Genomic DNA, 20,579 nt, shown 5'->3' with positions numbered 1-20,579 from the left:
GTTCTGACTACTTAAGTGATTTGCTCAACATCAAACAGGTAGTTATAGAGACGTTTAGATTCCATGACTGAAAGCTTGCATGTGTGTGTGTGTGTGTGTGTGTGTGTGTGTGTGTGTGTGTGTGTGTGTGTATGAATAAAAATTTTGAAGTGTAAACAAAGTAAGGGGAGGTAAGAAGAATGTGATTTTTGGCCAAGTTCTTCCCTTTCTCTTCTCTTCAGTTTTTCTCCCTTGTAAATGAATCACACTGAAAGCCTTAAACTAGGAACTGAGAATACAAAAAACAAACACAAATAAGTCCTTATTATTAAAGAGTTTACATTTTAATGAGGAGCATTCACTTGTATATGAGTAAGTAAATATGAAGGAGTTGTTTTTGTTTTGTTTTGTTTTGTTTTTTTTTGAGGACAGCTAAGTGTCAGTTATATCTCAATATAGGCTTAACAGACAGAAAGCTAGATCTAGAGTAAGAAAGACTTGCCCCTCTAGAGTTCACACCTGGCCTCAAACATTTGCTAGTCATGTGACTCTATGACTTATCTAAAATTACTCCGGTTTGTCTCAGTTTCTTCATCTGCAAAATGAGTTGGAGAAGGAAATGGCAAGCCCTCTCAGTATCTTTCCCAAAATGAACTCATGAAGAATTGTACATCATTGGAATAATGCATTTTGTATCGTATTACAAATACAAAGCAATTTCAAGAGGAAAACATTTCTAATAACTGGGGAAAAGGCAGACCCAACATTTGGAGGCAGTAGCAACTGAGTTTCTCCTTGAAAGAAACTTGTGATTCTAAGAGGCAGAAGTTGCAATTGGACAATTCTACTCTACATTTTTACTGAACTCTTCAGGACCAAGGATAGCCAAGTGTCCACTTGAACTGAGACCTAAATGGGTTAAATAAAATAAAATGTAGAGTTCTCTATATTTCTCTACTCAAGCATAAGAGGATGTGTATATTTCCCCACAAATATAAGATGAAGCTGCTCCTGGACCTTGAAGACTAGACCATTATATTTACTCACTATTTTTCCTTTTAATTCAGAGGCAGGATCCTACTGTTTACTTTGTTTTCTAGAGGATAGGGCAAAGAGGTGAAGCATCTTGTCAGTGCATGTCTGAATAATTGGAGAAATTCAAACACTGCTTATCCCCTTAGGCAACAATGGCTCTCTGCATGATCTTCGCAGTCCTATGGGCAAAAGTAACATACTCTGAATCTGTTGTGGATTTTTTATCTATCTACCCTTGACATTTTCCAAGACAAAATCTTGCAAACCTAATCATGGGACCTGAATGGAATTACTGAAGTCCTGACTAGTTGAGGTGATTAGAAGGATCTTAGACTTTTGAATCCCAACAAGTCATATCTACTGCCAAAGTTCATTAAATCCCCACAAAGAGGAAAAAAGTCTTTTATCTGAAGTCAGAAGAACTGGCATCACACTTCTCTCCTGTTAATTTCTAGTCATGGGACTTTAGACAAATCATGTGACCTTTCCATATATATCTATATCTATCTATCTCTGAAAAATGAGGGTTTGGTTCTAAGGTCCCTTCTGAATTTAAATTCTAATCTTAGTAGCTTCTTTCTCTTAATGCCCAAAAGATTCCTTTAAAATATAAACATCTTTTATTGGCTGGTATTTATATAAAACTCTGAGGCTTACAAAATATTTTATAGTATATATTTTATTTTCTTCTCATTGTAGGTATTATTATCTACATTTTGAAGGTGTGGAAATGGAGGCTGAGAAACTTGCTCCTGATTACATTATCTGCTACTTTTAGAGGCAAAAGTTAGTTTTTAACAGGCATTATTAATTCATCAGACCAGTTATCTCTTATTTCATAAAGCAGAATGTCCATTTGCATAAACTTGACCAGATCTCTCTATCTATATGTATAGCTACATACACAAACACACACACATATATAAAGATATATACATAAATAAATCTATATGTGTATATATCTATACATACAGAGAGATAGTTATCTCTATATGTGTAGAGGGTATACACATAGATATAGATATCTAGAGGGATAAATATAGATATAGATAGATAGATAGATAGATAGATAGATAGATAGATATGTTTTAGTTAGATGTAAAGAAGACAAGAGAAAAAAGGTCTGGAGTGTAGGGGTGGTGCTTGGCAGTGGAGAAGAGCAGGCATACCACAGACAGGATTCTTGGCCAATTAAGAAACCAGACATGGGCAGGAAGGGAACATGACAATTGAGAGAAGAGGGAAGAAAAAGCTTCAGGAGAGTGACAAGACAGATTTCATTCTTTTACTTACAACTCACTCTGACTGTAGTAAGGGCTCAAAGCAATTCTTTTTTGATCCCCAAATGGACCTATCCAGAATCTCTCTTTTTCAAATCCTGTGATTTTAGGAGCACCTGAGGCTTTAAAGTGAAGTCAGTGTGTGGCTGACATCATCCCTTCCCTCAGACTCTGAGAAAGTGTAAGCTGTGTCCTGGCTGTACCCCAGCGTCTAACAGAAATAGAATGAAGAATGAAATCCAGCTGGCTGGAACTCAACCTTGGCCAGACCTAAATGGTGCTGATAAGCAAAGGAAGTGTTTCAAGCCAGAGGGTCAGGAATGCAAACTAAAAAATGGGCACTCTATGTAAGACATAGAAGAGTAATTAAAGACTTCCTTCTGGATTCAAAACACCTGTAATAGGGATGGGTTTTCTCTTCTTTCCTTAAAACACCTGCCCCAGAAATTGTCCCTTCTTCTCAAAGTCATACTCCTGTATTATACACCAATGGGATATGCACTTAAAAATGAATAATCCATTGGGGGCAAAAATCAGAAACCAACATGTAATTTGGTACATTATAGGAGGGGGAGTTGAAAGAGCGCTCTTCCATAACAAGGATTATTTCCAGCTATGTCTATAGGGCATCTTAATTACCAGTACTCTAGACTAATCCTTCCCTCCCTTAGGTAATTGTTATTCCAGGATCCTCCTCATGTGCCAACTTGGGAAGCTGTCCTCAACAAGTAGGACACGGGATTCTATATTTTGACAACTAAGTCCCTCTCTTCTAGCAGAGAAAGAATGCTGAAGAGGAAGAACATTAACCCTAGACTCAGAGGATTTGGGTTAAAGTCCCCAGCTTCTCATTAATTGTCTGTGTGATGTTGGGAATGTTATTTATCCTCCTGAGGCTTTAATTTCCTTATTTCTAAAACGAAAGCTGTTGTACTAGGTGCCCTCAGAGTTCCTTCTCAGTTTTGCATATAATTTTATTCCATATACTTAAGCAGAGCTCCAGTGAATTTCAACTCTTATTGCTAACCACATTCACTCTCATTATTATTGAGCTCAATACACTCATATTTGAAGGACATGCAAATTTAATGCTGCGGGATCATCTGGGCCAAAGGTGTAGTAAACACACACCAATCACTGCTAGGTTGTGGCTTACAACATCTTTTCCTGACATGACCCCAAGTTCCTGGGCACACACTCCCTGCCACATACGGAATTCACCTCATTCGTATGCAGTGATAGTATTTTAAAAGTCAACACATTACATAACAGGAGGAATTTCCTGAAAGAGTAAAATGTTATGGTGCAAATTTGGTCAGACTAGTAAATCAAACATAGCACAGAAGTATGCAAGCAAGCAGCCAAAAGAGCTAGGCTTCCCCATCCTAGGGCAAACACAAATCTGGCTCCATCAAGGAAACTTGCATGCCCTGATATTCTTTTCTATTGTTGCCATTTTATTGGCTTCAAAACAAAAGATATCAATGAGAAAACATTTAATCAACCATTTTATTCAGGAGAGAGGCATTCCAGCATCTCTTAAGACTCTCATCCTTAATTCTTTTCAGTTATTTGATTCTTTTCAGGCAAGATACATCAGCCAGAAAAATATGAGCACTATTAGGTAGGGGCACATGAATAAATAATACATTTATGTTTCTAGGTATTTTCTGATCATTGTAATTATTAGCATCTTGTAGTTAAAAGGGCACTGGCCTGAGCAGCAAGAGGATTAATGTCTCTTCTCAGCTCAACTTTTTATTGGTGACCTTGGGCAAATTCCTTCCTGTGGCCCTTATCTGGACCATAGTTTCTTTATTTGAGACATAAGGAGGTTGGATTAAATTATCTCTAGAGACCAGTCTACTTCTAAAGGTCTATAATATTATTTCTAATTGCCCAGTACATTTATTCCAATGTTCTCATAAGGATTTCTTCATTAATAAAATCTGAGGAGATGAGAGAGTTTATAAAGGATTAATACAAACTAGATAATAGATAGCTGAGGGATAGATTTAACTAAGCAAATTATAAAAGCAATTTTTTTTTCATTTTGAAATGCTGATAAACATCCCTCCATAATGAATTTGGATCATAATGTGGTATAGGCTGGATAGCCAAAACATAGCTGCCAAGGGACAAATTTGCTTTTAAACTCAACAACTCTAAAGAACATTTTTTAAAGATGAAGAAATTTAAAATTCATAACTAAATAAAAGGAGCAGTTTGGTGTACTGGAAAGAGGGCTGGCCTCAAAGTCAGTATGATCTGGATTCAACTCCTGCTTTTAGCATATATTAGCTGAATATTTGGACAAATCACATGATTTCTCAGTGCCTCAGACAAATCCTTAACCCTATAAATTGCAGCAAAAAATCCACGTGTGTAAAGAAAAACTCCTCACTAGGAGCTCCTAATACTGATGACCTTATAAGTCTAGTTTTTTTAAAGGATCATTTAAAATCTAATTTCAGGGGGCAGCTAGGTGGTATAGTGGATAGAGCACCAGTCTTGAAGCCAAAAGGACTTGAGTTTGAATCTGGTCTTAGACACTTGACACTTCCTTGATGTGTGACCCTGGGCAAGTCATTTAACCCCAATTGCCTCAGCAAAAAATTAATAAATAAATAAAATTAAAAAAAATCTACTTTCAATTATCTGTGCCAATAATATGAACTATGGATATGGACAGATACTTAAAACATAAACAATATACCCTCTTCCAAGTTCCAACCCATGTGGAGATCCAGCTAGTGTACTTCTACATAATCAAGGGGTCTTTCTTCCCTTTGATTGTTTTTTGTCAGCTTATATTTTATCTCCTTGCTTCCTTAGATCTTCTATTTCTGTGTTTTTCTCTTCTCACTCTTAGGAGTGTGATAGCCAGAGATGGGAAAACTCAGGTAACTCCAAAACTCCAGAGCAATCCGTGAACAACACAAGATACTGATAGAGCTATCAAAATCAATCATGGTCCCAATGACAATTGGAAACCCAAAACTCTTGGCAGCAGTAGCTAAATAAGGTGAGGGCACCATGCTTCAGGCCTAAGGAGTGACCTGCTTGATTCAGTCCATCAAAGGAATCAGTCCAGTTGAATAAAAGGACTTAACTTATGTTTAGGCATTGTCACACACATTGGTAGGAAATCCATAAAGGAGAAAAACTAATGAACATATCCTTGGGTTGAGTGGGAATGTTTTATAGCAGTCATCTTAAGTTTGAGTATACATTTTCAGGAACTGAATACAAGAAATATACCTCCCCGTTTGGGGGAATGTTATAGTTGGATCCTTGCAATACCCTCTTAGTACACAGCCTTCTGTAAAAGCTAATTACTATAATTAGGTTAATTGATAGTGAAGTGAATGTTATCTGTTTATCAGAAGAACATTAGTGCTGAGCTAATATAATAAAAATGACAATTCTAGCTAAATTGATCTACTTTTTCAGTGCCATGACAATCAAAATGGCAAAACATTATTTTATAGACCTAGAAAATATAATCCCAAATAATAAATATAAAATATTTAAAATCATAATTTTAAATTATAAAATAGATTTTAAAATTTTTATATATTTTGTAATTTAAATTTTTATTTATATTATCATTTTTAAAAATGATAATATAAATATAAAATTCATCCGGAAGAAGAAAAGGTCAAGAATATCAAGGGAATAATGAAAATAAAAACACAAAAGATGGTGGCTTAATGGTACCAAACCTAAAACTATATTATAAGGCATCAGTCACCAAAACCATTTGGTACTGGCTAAGAAAAAGGGTGGTGGATCAGTGGAATAGACTAGATGCACATAACACAATAATCAAGGCCTATAGCAATCTAGTACTTGACAACCCCCCAAACTTTAGCTTCTGGAATAATAACTCACTATTTGACAAAAATTACCGGGAAAACTATAAAATAATATGTCAGAAATTGGCATAGACCTACATCTTATACTGCATACCAAAATAAGGTCAAAAGGTGTACATGATTTGGGCATAAAGGATGATATCATAAACAAATTAGGACATTGCACAGAATAACAGCAAGAATGTGAGATGATCAATTATGAAAAGATTGATTCTTCTCAGTAATTCAGTGATTCAAAGCAATCCCAATAGACTTTGGACAGAAAATGCCACCTGCATCCAGAAAAGAACTAAGGAGACTGAATGTAAATCAACACATACTATGTTCACTTTTTTTCCTGTTTTTTTTTTTTTTTTTAATCTCTCCCATGGTTTTCCCCTTTCACTCTGATTTTTCTCTCCCAACATGATTCATAAAACAATGTGAGTTAAAATAAATTTTAAAATGAGATTAAAAAAACAAACAAAAAGAATGCTAATGTGGGTTCCTGAGCAAGAACATTAGAAACTTTCAAACCTTCTAGAGCACTAAGAAGAACTGTTGTTAATTATCCTTTGAAATACTGCCAATGACTGTGATAGTAGGGAAAGGGTGACCAGAGAAGGCACTACAGAATTACCTAAAATACAACCCTGAATTAGTATAAATATTACATTCATAGAATTATGTGTCCCTTATTTTTGTCATATTTGAATCAATTTTCCCTCCTTTTTTGTATTGAGTTCTTTTCTTTTCTCATACCTTTTATTAACTCTGTCTTTGGTTCATTTTCATGAAGTTTACTTTCTGATGATGGGAATGAATTAATTCCCTATCAAGGAATTGAAAGAAAATGAACCATCACAACATGGCAGTGCTATAATTCCTTTAATATAACACTTGCCTGTATCTTTCAAATGCCTGTATCAATAAAAGACTAGCCATTGGCTTAGCAACTTACATTTAGGTGAGTTATGCTTAGCTGAAAGAGTCATAGATCTTAGGTTCACTGAACATGTGAAGTCTATGCATAATAGTTAACTTAAGTGAGACCAAACTTTAAACTTCCCAATGTTACAGCTATGGCATTTTCTTATTTCTGGACAACTGCTGAATAGCAAAAGCCTGGGCTCAGAACAGGGGGAAGAACAAAGAATCATCAGGCTTAGTATATCATCCCCAAGTATAAAATGTGATATTTATAACACTCTGCACTAAAGTCTTACACTGATAGGTAATCATAATGGGAAGATTACCTCGATATGTCCTAGTTGGGTGTGTATAAGCTCTGGGAGACCATAGGTATCCTTTTGGCTCAAGTGTGTGCCTGGTGTTAGACTGAATGTTTACTGCTGAAAGTCAGTTTAGCTAAATTTCAAGTCTCATTAGTGGACTGGTCATAGGGTAACGCACTTTTTGGATATTATCAATCACCAAAACATTCTACTACAACAAAGAAAAGTCTCCTACTGCATTCATTTATAGTACTTCTCAGCTCTTTCCTAAAACTCCTTAGTTCTTTAAAGTAATCAAGTTAGAACTCTACTTTTTAAGGTTACTTTAAGGTAATTAAAATATACTATTATAAATTTCAGCTATTTTTTACTAAAAATTGTATGCTACAAATCTCCAAACTGATTCTCTAACTTTCAACCCTATTAGGAGACTTAAACACTCAATATCATCATTTCAAAAGTCAAGATTATTGATTCACTGTGATTGATGCATTAATGAAAATGCACTGAAAATCATAGAGTTTGGCATACTATTTAAGAAACATATTCTTATTAACCCACAAAATGGATGCCCATATGGAAAGCTGCCTTACAGTGGACTGCTTACTTGTATAATTTGAACAATGAGTTTTTATTCTGCCCCAAAGTAGATTAAATCTAACCCTTAAAGATTCACCCCTTTGGAATTTATGCCAGTCTTTAAAAAATATAGCTTATAGGATCAAAGAGTTGAAAGGGAAGTTAAAGATTAAATAGTTCAATCCATAGCTTAAGAAATTCCTTCCATCAATTAAAACATTGTGGACTCTCACTAAAATGGTATAACAAGAACCTATATAAAAGGATCACTTTATAATGAACTTCTTTGCAATTTTAAATAGCACAGTCCATTTGGATAGGGTCCAATACAGACTTACTTTCCACCATATTCTATAGAAAAGAGGATTTTTAGCAAAGTTCCAATATGTGTATGCTTTCATTTACATGTAGTATCATTATTCCCAAAAGCCCAAGCAATTTTGATACAAAGCACTCATTCAAAGACCTTCATTTACACAGATTTAACTATATTTTAAGTCATGTATTGCTTATAAATGATGATATTTAATTCATCTCCTTAGTTCAGTTCTAATAAAATAGATTACTGACCATCTCCTATGCACAGAGTAGCTTATTAAGTGACAATAATGGTTGGATACCACAATGACTAACAGGATTTATGATAGACGTTAGTGGTGACTGGTGTTGGAGGAAACACAAATATATATATATATAACTTAAATGCAAAAAAAATTTTGATAAATGCCAAAGTACTAATCAAAAAATATTTAAGATCTTAGAAGGAAAGAACTATTGCTAATCAGTGGAATTAAGGAAAGTGTTATTGAAAACGTGGCATTTGAACTGAATCTTAAGCAATAGATAAGTTTTCAATAGGTAAAAATGATAAGTAGAATGGGGAAAGGCTATTCCAGACAAAGAGAATTGCATGAACAAAAGCAAAGAAACCAAAAAGCATGGATATATATGAATAGCAATAAGTAGTTCACTCTTACTAGAGTTAAATCCATGAAGGCAATTTGATTGAGATTAGACTCAAAAGGTAAATTGAGCTTTGAATGTAAAATTAAGAATCTGTATTTTATTTGTTAGGCAGTACCATTCTTTAAAAATTTCTTAGGTAGGTCCAAACTCTTGAAAGGCTCTGAAATGAGATGTATAGACAAGGAAGATTACTAGGGCCACAATATGAAATATTTCAATTTAATGAAGTGAACATTTTGATAGTGACTATAATGTTGTAATAAATGATGTAAGCAGAATGAATAGAAAAAAAAAAAAAGCTTTAGAGTCAAAAGGACTGTCCTGTTTCTGACACATACTGGTTGCATGAGCCGCAAACATCACTTAATCTTAGATGAGATTCTTCACAAGACTAAGTGACAGAGCAGGTGTTGACCAGCAGTTCACCTGTGGATTCTCCAGCCTACTGAAATCACAGATGCAGGATCTACCCTAGAGTGCTAGAGCTACAAACACTAAACTGGAGTGTTCTCTGACATTAAGGCAATCACATTTTACTGAGAGGGCACCAAACATCTGAAGACAAGTAAACAGAAATTAATTTGAGGACACAGTTAGCACTAAGAATTAGAAAAAAAAAAAAAAAAAAAAAGGAAGGTTTCATAGCATGGTAAACTAAGCTGAGTTCATCTGTGCTGAATCTCAAAGGAAGAGAAGGATTCTGAGAAGCAAAGATGAAAAGGGAGTACATTTCAAGCAAATGCCTGGAGGGTAGAGATGGACAATAAAACGAAGGGAAAAACTGGTAATAGGGTTTGGCTAAACATCAAGTGTGTAAAAGGGAACAATGTAAGATTTGATTGGGAAAATCAATTTGTGGCATGTTTTGGAAGGCCCTAAAATACCAGGTACTTTAAATACCACTTATGTATATATGTATGTATGTATGTATATGTAGCCCCAAATAAATATATGTATTAAAGGTATTTCTATATGAACAATATAGAATGCATATAATATATGATTTATGCATAATGATACAAGTCTCATCCCATGGAAGTTATAAAGATAAATGTGAAAATTCAAGAGTGTATATAAATGAGATGATTGACAAAAGAAATGTATTTGTAATATTGGAATATGGAATGCCCATATAGTAGGCAATATAGCACAGTGGATATATATTGTTGAATTAGGAGTCTGGAAGACTTTGAAAAATCCTGCATCAGATATTTACTACCTAAGTGGTCCTAGGCAAATCATTTAACTTTTCTGATCCTCAATTTCCTCCACATCTCTAAAATATGATGGAGTGGGAAGAATTTGGGCTAAGGTCTACCTGGATTGCTAAGGTCCTTACCCATTACAAATCTACAATCCTGTTTCTTTCACTTGCAAACCTCCATTTCCAACAGCTTTCTGGCCTTCTTATACAAAACACATCCAAAGATCAATCTGTTGTCCTTCCCCTAACATTGCTCTTCCTTCTGATTTCCATAATTATGTCAATGGAATTCCCTCATGCACAGAACCATATTGCCATCTTTAATTTTCTTTTTGATTATATCTTCTCCCAATCAATTTCCTTTACAACATATTTGTTTATTATCTGAATTTCTATTCCCACTTCCACTCAGAAGTTCTATAATCTGCCTCCCTACTTGTATATTCTCTCTGTGTGTATATCTGTCTTTCTCTCTTTCTCCCCTCTCCTTATCCCAAAATATGTAAATAAACATATACAAATGTATATAATCTGGGAGTAGAAAATATAGAGATGTTCTTCCTATATATATTTCTATGTATATATGTGTATATATGTATATGTATATACACCCATCTTAGTGGTTAAGAAAAAATAAATTCCACTAATTTTTGTACAAAAATAAAATTGTATAATATTATTCAATAATGCATATATATGTATAGATAGATAGATAGATAGATATGTATACACACACACACACACACACACACACACACACACACACACACACTAAAGGCCTTAATCATGGTTCCTTTAGCTAAAGAATGGATTAGCAGCACTGGGTTAGCCATTCTTCTCTCCACTTTCTGTTACTATTTATCTTAGATTATATAACAACTTGGTTACTCAGCCACTTCTTTGGATTAGGAAACTACTTAGCCCAATTTAAGGGAATGTTATAGAGAATGGTATATCAAAATGAATATTAAAAGTGTGACAACACATAGAGTGATGGTGTTGGAGTTAGTATTACCTGGTTTCAAATTCTGCCTCTGACATTAGCTGTGTGACCTCACTGAACCTCGGTTTCTTCATCTGTAAAATGAGGATAGAACTAATAGTGCCAACCTGATAGGGTTATTGTGAAGTTCAAAAGACATGATGCATATAAAGCCCTTTGTAAGTTTTAAAACACTATCTTAATGTTGCTTCTTATTAATACTTTTGATACAAATGCCAGTGCATTGTATAATGGGAGTTCCAATTCAACCTCAAATGCTTCATAGCTATGTGACTTTGGATTTATCGTATTATCTCTCTCTAAATTTCCTCATATTTAAAATGGGATTTTTTTCCCCCTACTTCACAAGGTTTGGGGAGGATAAATTAAATAGTAATTAATGCACTTGGCTTTATTATTATTGTTGTTGTTATGATTAGTGACATTCATATTTTGTTATCATTTTGTTTTTTTCAGATGTTCAACTCTTCATGGCCCTATTTAGGATTTTCTTGGGAAAGATACTGGAATGGTTTTCAAGTTCCTTCTCTCGCTCATTTTACAGATGAGAAAACTGAAGCAAACAGGGTTAAATGACTTGTCATGGTCACACAGCTATTAATTGTCCCAGGTTATATTTGAGCTCAGTTCTTCCAGATCATTTTATCTATTGCACTACCCATTTGTGCCATAAGCCAAATTAACATATGACAATTACTGTGCTGTGTTTTGATATTATTTTTTGATCAAATAGCTTTTTTCCCTGAGGCAATTGGGGTTAAGTGACTTGCCCAGGGTCCCACAGTTAGGAAGTATGAAATGTCTGAGGTCATATTTGAACTCAGGTCCTCCTGACTTCAGGGTTGGTGCTTTATCCACTAAGCACCTAACTGCACTTCTTCAAATAGCTTTTTTGATCATAACTATGAATTTTCATAGAGATAAAGGCATTTCTGCTTATTAAAAATACTATTTGGGTCCGTTATACTTAGGCAAACCTAATGATCAAGATTTTTTTGTGCAACAGGCCCCCATATACATCTTACAATACCCATACTTACACTGTTGTTGTTCAGGCACGTTTAACTCTTTATGATTCCATTTGGGTTTTAGTTGTTGTTAATTTTGCAAAAATACTGAAGTAGTTTGCTATTTCCTTCTCCAGATCATCTTACAGATGGGGAAACTGAGGCAAACAGGATTAAGTAATTTGCACAAGGTCACACAGATAGTAAGTATCTGAGGCCACATTTGAACTCAGATCTTCTTGATTCTAGCCCCAGAACTCTATCCACCAACCTAGCTGCATGCAAACATTTAAGTTGTAGACAAGTCTATTTTGTTTCTAAGTACAGCCAAGTGTTTTTGTAGTATCTCACTATTCTGTATTCATCTGTGGTATAAATAATCAGTATCTTTCACTACAGTCCTCTGGTTGGTCTGTGGTGCTAGGGACTATTCAGGAGCACTTTATCCCCTACCAGCAGAGGTATTCTATAGTTGGTAGCAGCCATTAAGCTAGGTTGAATCAGTGCTATTTCCTTTGCCTATCTTTAGGTTCCTACAGTTTCTTTCCTCCATTGCCAATGGTGCTAAGAAAGTGGAAAAGTAGGTTACCTGCTAGTCTGCATGATCCAGACCATGAAAAATAAAGAGTAGAGCCCAAATGTGTAATACTCATCCATACACCGGTCAACCAGATTGTCAGGAGAGATTTGTCAATTTTGCACACAATTTAGCACAATTCAATTTCTCAGACTGTAATTCAGGCTACATAACACATCTCCTGGTTATCTTCACTATAGATAATAACATAATATATCAAATTAGGCAAAAAACATTTTTCAAATATCCTTGTCTTTTTTTTTTAAGCCCATCTAAAAATAATTATTCTGAATCACTCAAATCACTGAAACACTTTGGCAAATGGTTATTTAATCCAATCAGTTGTCTGTTTTACTTCTTTTTAATCTCTGGGGCAGTTTGACTTATCGGGCAACATCCTAGTGTTGGAATCAGAAAGACCTAAGTTTAAATAATGTCTCAAATATTTGCTACTTAAGTTACCTTGGACATGTCACTTATCAATCGTGTCAATCCTCTCATTTCCAAGTTAGGAATAATGGAAAATAGTAACCTTATAGAGCTGATGTAAAGATCCAGTGAGATTCAATATGTAAAGTACTTTGCAACCCCTAAAGCTTTGTGTAAATGTGAGCTATTATTATCCTATAAGCTCTGCTTTTCTAGCCTAAATCCACAATGATTTATTTTTATGAATTTTGTCCCATTAGCTATTGGCTGAAGAAAGTGTCACAAATAACCTTCTAAATCACCTTATATTAGAAAGGGGTAATACATTTAAGCAGTAATAATTTTAAATGAAAAGCAGTTGATTAAGGTAGAAAATCTGACTAATTCTATCGACATGTTTATATCTTACAATTCAGTTCAATGTCAGCACAGAGTAAAGGAATTAATGCATATCAAACAGATATTTTTTAAAAGATGGCAATATCTATGAAAATCTTCTTCAATAGTTTCAAGATGCTAGATTAAGCAGGATCCTGTATTTTTAAATCTATCCTAGAATTCAAAAATTATTTAGCAACGGCATGACTGATTTTTAACTCTTACCATGAACTCTTCTAGAGTTTGGTACGTCTTCCCCCGGAACTCACAATAGTTCTTCCTCTCTTTGCACTGAGGACAACACTGGCTGGTATCTACATGGATGCATCGAGGGTGGAGTCTTGGGCACTCTGGCTGAATGCACAGAGGTCCCTCCTCAGTGCAAAGGCAAGGACAGGCTGAGGGGCCAGGAGTAAACTTCTCTCCGATAGCATAAACAAAACCACTCTCATCAACACAGCCCTTCCCTCGGTAGTCTGGATAAGCATACTCCTCCGGGGATTCCGGGGTAGCCAGGGCTTCGGAAAGAGACGCATCTTCTGCAGCCAGAGCTTCCTGAACACTCTCCTCTGGCTCTTGAGCTTGCAAATTCCCAGGCTTACTGCTCATCCCTTGGCTATTCCAAGTCTGTTTCTGTTTGCTCCAAGACTCTTTGCTGGAATAATTCCGGCTTCCTTTGCTCTTCCCATCCCTGGAGCTGCCCTCCTCCCGCCCATTCCTAGTGATTTCATTCATTTTCCCTGGGCCTGTTTGGCTCTGAGTGTCCCGGGCTGCGTGGTCTCTCTTCTCTTGATTGGTTTTAATCTCCTGTTTGTCCTGAGTCTTGGCCAGTTTTTCCAGAGGTATGGTCGGGCTACAGAGGGCAACCATTAGACAGCATGTTACCAGGAGGGAACTTGAGAGAGCTCCAATTGCCATTGCAGTAGAACTGGGCATCACCTACTGCATCCCAAAGGGGAATGGGGGGGAGGGAGGGAGAGCGTCTGCATTCAACATCAAAGGGAATCACTATGTAAATCCACAGTCCCTGGGAAGAAAACAATTAGAAACACTTCAGCCTACAATGTTTCATTCTGCATTCAAAGGATGGCAGAGGCTCTTTAAGGCCAAGCTGTTGCCTACATAGTTAATTACTTTAAATATTAGGACAAACACTGACAAAATAATAATAATAATAATAATAATAATAATAATAATAATAATAATAATAATAATAATAAGGCATAGGCTTATTGCAGAATGTAAAGCCCATCTTGTAATGCCTTTCAAAATAAATGTTCCTACAATCAAGTGTGGCTCTTTAAATCCTAACAAAGTCCAGAGTAAACAGCCAATAGATGTTTCTCTCTCTCTCTCTCTCTCTCTCTCTCTCTCTCTCTCTCTCTCTCTCTCTCTCTCTCTCTCTCTCTCTCTCTCTCTCTCTCTCCTTCCTTCCTTTCCTCTTCCTCTCTCAATCTTTCTCCTCCCTCTCACTATTCTTTCTCCCTCTTGCTCTTTCTTCTCTGTCTCTTCTATCTCCCTCTCCTCCCTTTTCCTCTTTCTTTCCCTCTTTCTCTCTTTCTTCCTCTCCCTTTCCTGTTTCTCTCTCTCCCTCTCTCTGTCTCTTCTTTATCTCTTTCTCTCTCTTCTCCCTCTATCCCTTCCACTCTTCCTCCTCCCTCCCTCTCCCCTTTCTTTCCCCCTCCCTTGGCTTGTGTCTAGAATGTATTCCATTAATCTTTTTTTGCAATCCAAAAAGGGTCTTCTTTTTTAAAAGCACTATCTGATAGTAGGTAGGTTTGAAAGCACTTGTAAAAATGTATATTGAAAGCAGCAATGGCAATCCAGGTTCCTAACCCCTATCCCTACCTGAATTTCTAAGACTGACCAAAAGTAATTTGAGGTTGCTAGTCAGATGTAAATGAAAGTAAAATCAATAGTAATACTGTCACCACTCAGCCCTCCTCACAAAAATTATCTGTTTTAGAATATTGTGCAGTAGTTGTGATTTAAAGCTACACACACTTAGGTATGGAATAAATCAGAGAAACCAAATCATATTAGGGGTTGATAGAAAGCAGAGCTCCTTCCAATAATTTGATGAATACAGTAACTTAAAAATGATAATTAAAAAAAAAAACAAAAAACAAAAACAAAACTAAGGTTGCTGATTGGAGTTGTGGGAGAATGGGGAAGGATGGAATGGGGAAAGAATAAAATACTCGGCCTCCATAATGGGGAGTACCCTGGGAAGAAGTCACTGGACCTTTTTTCATGTTTTAGAACAGCCCATGGCAAAAATACTAAAATGACCCACCTCTACAGCTGAACCTTGCCCCTCCCTTTATACCTGGCTCTGTAGACTCATCAGCTTGGAGGGAGTTGATGGCAACCCAATCAGCTTCTCTTATCTTTTGCAAGATAAGGTTAGGTGATGGAAAAGGGGGAAGAAAAACACCCAATAAAGCATCACGAGCCCCACCTTTCTGAGGAAAGGGGACATACAAACAAAATAAAAGTAAGAGGAGAGGGGAAAGCAAACAACTGTGATCTTCCCCATACTTCATCCTGGGCTTCTAAAAGTTTGTGACTTTTGATGGACAAAGCGACGAAAATGGATCTCCCTGGCAAAGGATATGGGAAGGAAACCAATGTCTACCTGGTTAACCCATTCAGCCCAAAGCGCCTACCCTGAGATTTTCCAGGAAGCTTTCCTTTAGCTTTCTGTTCCCAGCCAGACCATTATACCCCTGCTCTTTCTACCCCACAAGCTTGTCTATCCTGGGAGAAGCTACCCTTATTTACAAAGTTTCCTACAAGCTGTGGGGGGAGGGCCGTGGACGTATTGCCAAGTCAGAGGAGTGCAATGTAATGGTAACTCAGAAAAACATTTCCCCGTCCCTATACCCACTCCCTGTTCTCCCACCAAGCGAAGCTCTACATGCATGCATGCGCACATGCACACATGCATGCATACATGCGTACATACATGGGCTCCGAGCTCGGGCTAGATCCCTTTATCCCCGTTGACTCTTGGGATGAAGTGGCAGCAGCTTCCACCGAGCTTCGGCTCCCATACTCCGGCCAGAGAGGGGACCAACAGCCCCAGGGACCTGCAGAGTAAACACACAGGGAGCACATCCACCTCTCAGCTCTTGGAGCATCCGCTAGGCTAAAACATCTCTGGAGGCTTTTTCCTTCCCCTTTCTATTTGTTTTTCATCCTGGCTAAAACTCGTAGCAGACACCCCCTCCCCCAAATAGAAAGAGTCCCCGGAGTCTTCAACGCTAAACGCAGAACGCGGGGTGCCTCTCAGCCTGCCCCATCCTCGTCTGGTGTGGCGGTGGGAGCCCCTCCCTCTGGGCGGTGGTCTTCTTGCCCTCCCCTAGGCGACTCTTCCTGGTGCAGGATGCGGACTGACTCTGGGATGGCTTCAGAAGCCCAGGCTCGGAGATGCAAGTCCAGCCACTCAGCGGCTTAGGACAGAGCACAGCAGAGAGCAAACGCTACCAGTCGGGCTTGCCAAGTCAGAGTGAGAGGCCAGAGGGGGAGCTGAAGTCCTTCTGCAAGCAGCGCTCCTCTCTCCCCCGAAGCTGGGGCTGCAGCCACACATCTGGCTGCACCACACTGGTCGCTCCTTCCCCCTCACATGCGCGCGCTCCAGCTGTTCTCCTTATCCTTGCTCAGCCTTCCCTCATGCGTTCTTTGCATCCTCCTTTGATCCTTCATCACCCCTTCTCGGTATGTACGTGTCTGACTCCTCTCTGTCTGCCCTTCACTAACTCTCATTTTCAGTTTTCGTTTTAACGTCTGCCTTTTATTCTGTGTCTCTTTAACTCACCTGCCTCATCTCTCCTGTTGCTCCGTCTGTTTGTCCTTTTTACTTCTTGCTCTTCAACAACCCTCCTTCCCACTCCCCCAATCCCTACCGATGCTTGTATTTTGTCTCCTATTGTCAATCACTTTTTCCCTACTCTTTCTTTTCTCTTAATTTTGTCTCATGTATTCTTTCTCATTTCCTCATTCCTTAATGCCCTCCCTTCTTTTCCCTTTCCACTAATATTCCCTTCACAATTTAGCGGGAAAGCCTGATCAAATTACATCCATCTGTAAGTTCCTGTGACTTTCTTACATGAGCTTGTGGGGGATGGGATTGGAGGCTAAATTTTTATGTTTTTTTTTTACGCACTTTCCCCTTCCCTCAACCCAATCCCTCCCTTCCTATAGATCCATGGTTAGAGTCTGAAACTTTGTAGAAAGGAAACTATACACATAGACGTATTTTAGGAAGCTGTGCACAGCATTCCATGTAATCGACTAATTTATTGTTGTTAACTTTGGTAGGCAGGGTAGTTTGTTTGCTGACATTAATGTGTTTTGGAGATGTTTTTGGAACCTGTTGTACATTCATTCAGATTGTCACATGACTTCCATAACTTAGAAAGAAGCAACCATGCATAAACAATTTAGCACAAACACACTCATAAAAATTAAATTATTACAAGCAGGGCTAGTTACCCCTTATGGCTGCGGCTTCCTCATGCATTCCACATCTTTTTATACAGATGAATTCCATTAAGATGACTAGAATGAGAAATTTTTGAAAACAAGTTCCCTGAGAAATGTATTCAGATTTCACGATTTTAATTTTGTCATGATAGGATAAAATATTATGAACTAGAATTTAAATGATCTTCAAGTCTCCCTTTCAGCACTATCTTCTGTTTCTCTCTCTTTGCTGAGTCACATTCCCCATTGGGTAGGGAAGGGGTGGAGGAAAATAAGGGTACTATGTATGGCAAACAGGAAAGATCTGGGTTTGAACTAACCTAGTACTTGTGTAGCCAAGAGCAAATCAAATAACCTTTGTAACTCTATTTTTTCATCTGTTAAACAGTAAAAAGTACCTATGGTACTTATTCAGTAGGGTTGTTGTATCAAATAAGTTTATAATTGTAATATGATTTTCAAATGTTAGCTTTCACTTTATTGCAGTAGAATATAAATTTTCAGAAGGCAGGAACTCTTTTGTTTTCTTTTCGATTCTCTGTGCCTAAAATAGTAGGAGGTTAATAAACACACTTGTTGAGCTTGGTGACAGGAGGGCAATTGGTTTTGATTACAGATAATTTCTATTCATCTTAGTATTATATATTAAAGCAAAATGTCTTATGCAAAATATGAAGGACAAAAGATTATAAAGGGATCTTGAGGTCTCAGTAAATTAGTTCAATTCCTGACATGGACACTTTCATATTTTGTGATCCTGGACAAGTCAATTCACTTTTCTCAGTCTGTTTACCTCAGTGGTAAAATGAAGATATAAGACTGCCCAACCCCTTCCACAGAATTATATCAGAGAAGTATGTTATAAAACAGAAAGAACTATGTAGTAAAAACTCACTTTTCTATAGAGCTTTACAAAATGTTTTCCTCACAGTAGCCTTGTAAGATAAGTAGTAAAAATTTTGCTCTCTCTGTTTTATTGATGAGGAAACCAAGAATAGCTAACCCATGGTTGGACAGCTCCTAAACATCCTACTCATGGCTTAGCCTTGGCCTTTAGATTCTTGGTCTGCTGGTTTTTTGTTTGTTTGTTTGTTTGTTTTTGGTTTGGTTTGGTTTTTGTTTTCCAATGCCTCATAAGGCTTCCCTATCATGGTGAGCTGACAGTTAACAGAGCACTTTATCATTACAAACCACTTTATGTAGCCTAGTTCATACAAGTTTTCAAGTTTTTGTTATGGCTATATTTTGAGTGAAAAAAAATTGTAAATTTTCTAATTAGGAGAATAGAAATGATGCCCCTTTATTGATTGTATTTCATAATAATACAATAAATAATGCTTAGCTCCATCCACCCAGTGGTCACAGTAGATAATCATGTATATGGATCAGTATCATAGCTGGCAAATGAGGAATTAAAAAGATTAGGAACTAATTATGCTGCCAAATGTTCAACTATAGGTTTATTCTGAAAGATATTCAACTGGGGACAACATGACTGGAAAAAGAAGAGATTGAGAGGAAAGTATAGCAAAAACCCCAGGAAGACATTTCAGAAATATTTCTATCTTGGAAGATAAATGTTAAACATTGCCTTAATGTAGCCATAATTATCTGAGAAATTTTGGGGGAAATAGGCAATTTTTGCATTCATTAGTGGAACTGAATGTAAAATCATTTCTAATATCTTTCTCATTGTGGCAACATATTTATTATTTTCTTTCCTTTTATGACAATTCAGCTTTCTTCTAACTAGTGGTATATAGCACATCTACATTACAAACTCCATTATAATATAATTTATTACAGTTTCTTTATAGGAGAAATCTGTTAGCCATAGTATTACCTGAAAATATGTTCATTGAAATTCTGCTAGAAGGTGGTTAGGCCCAGAGGCAGCCCCAGGCAAAACTACAAATCAATAGCATTCTCCCTTAGGTGATCTTAGGTCTTTCCATCCACCACCCCACCTTCACTCAATTTGATAAGCATTTATTTATTAAGTGCCTACCTACAATGAACATGGCCCTAAGCTAAATTCTGGGTATTCTGAAAGGAAGAAATGAGAGGCATCTTCCTTGTTTCAAAGAGTTGGGCTCTTGTGAGGAAAGGAATGAAAATTCCTGGAATCCAGATTGTTGAAGCCTTATATTTATCCTACCCACTCATCATTCTCCCACCTATTGGATCCCACTTCATCCCCATAATCAAATTTAGAGACACTCTCACCTGAAATCCAAATCTCTTTGATGGTGCTTGGTTATCAAAAGTAATTCTAAGATTACTTTACCCTGGGTCTCCCAGAAAATGCTTTATGTTCCAATAGACACTTCTTCTAACCCCTTCGTATTTTCTCTTTCTTTCATGGACTTGTCCTCAGATAGAAAGAATGTGATCATATTTGAATGCAAATTAATTTGAAAGTCTAGGAATATCAATGTTATTGAATTTAACAGGACATATTAATAATAATCGGGTCTGTCTCCACCATTCTTCTAAACTATAAGCTCTATGAAGGCAGAGATTGTGAAGCTCCCTATCCAGTGCTCTGCACTAATAGACATT

At 36.9% G+C, this 20,579-nt stretch overlaps 1 protein-coding gene across 1 annotated transcript in view; it reads right to left on the bottom strand.

The window, feature by feature from the left end:
• The window catches only part of VWC2 (von Willebrand factor C domain containing 2), a 184,829-nt gene extending 167,746 nt beyond the window's left edge, over nucleotides 1-17,083 (bottom strand). Inside the window, exons 1-2 of the mRNA XM_074283591.1 lie at nucleotides 16,498-17,083; nucleotides 13,755-14,556 (exon numbers count right to left, since the gene is read on the bottom strand). Of these exons, the coding sequence (XP_074139692.1) occupies nucleotides 13,755-14,465 (711 nt within the window). The 5' untranslated portion in view covers nucleotides 14,466-14,556; nucleotides 16,498-17,083. The remainder of the gene's footprint in view (nucleotides 1-13,754; nucleotides 14,557-16,497) is intronic.
• Nucleotides 17,084-20,579: the final 3,496 nt, after the last annotated feature.

This window comes from Sminthopsis crassicaudata, chromosome 1 (genome assembly GCF_048593235.1).
Source record: "Sminthopsis crassicaudata isolate SCR6 chromosome 1, ASM4859323v1, whole genome shotgun sequence".
Classification (NCBI taxonomy): domain Eukaryota; kingdom Metazoa; phylum Chordata; class Mammalia; order Dasyuromorphia; family Dasyuridae; genus Sminthopsis; species Sminthopsis crassicaudata.
This window is presented reverse-complemented; position numbering and strand designations above follow the sequence as displayed.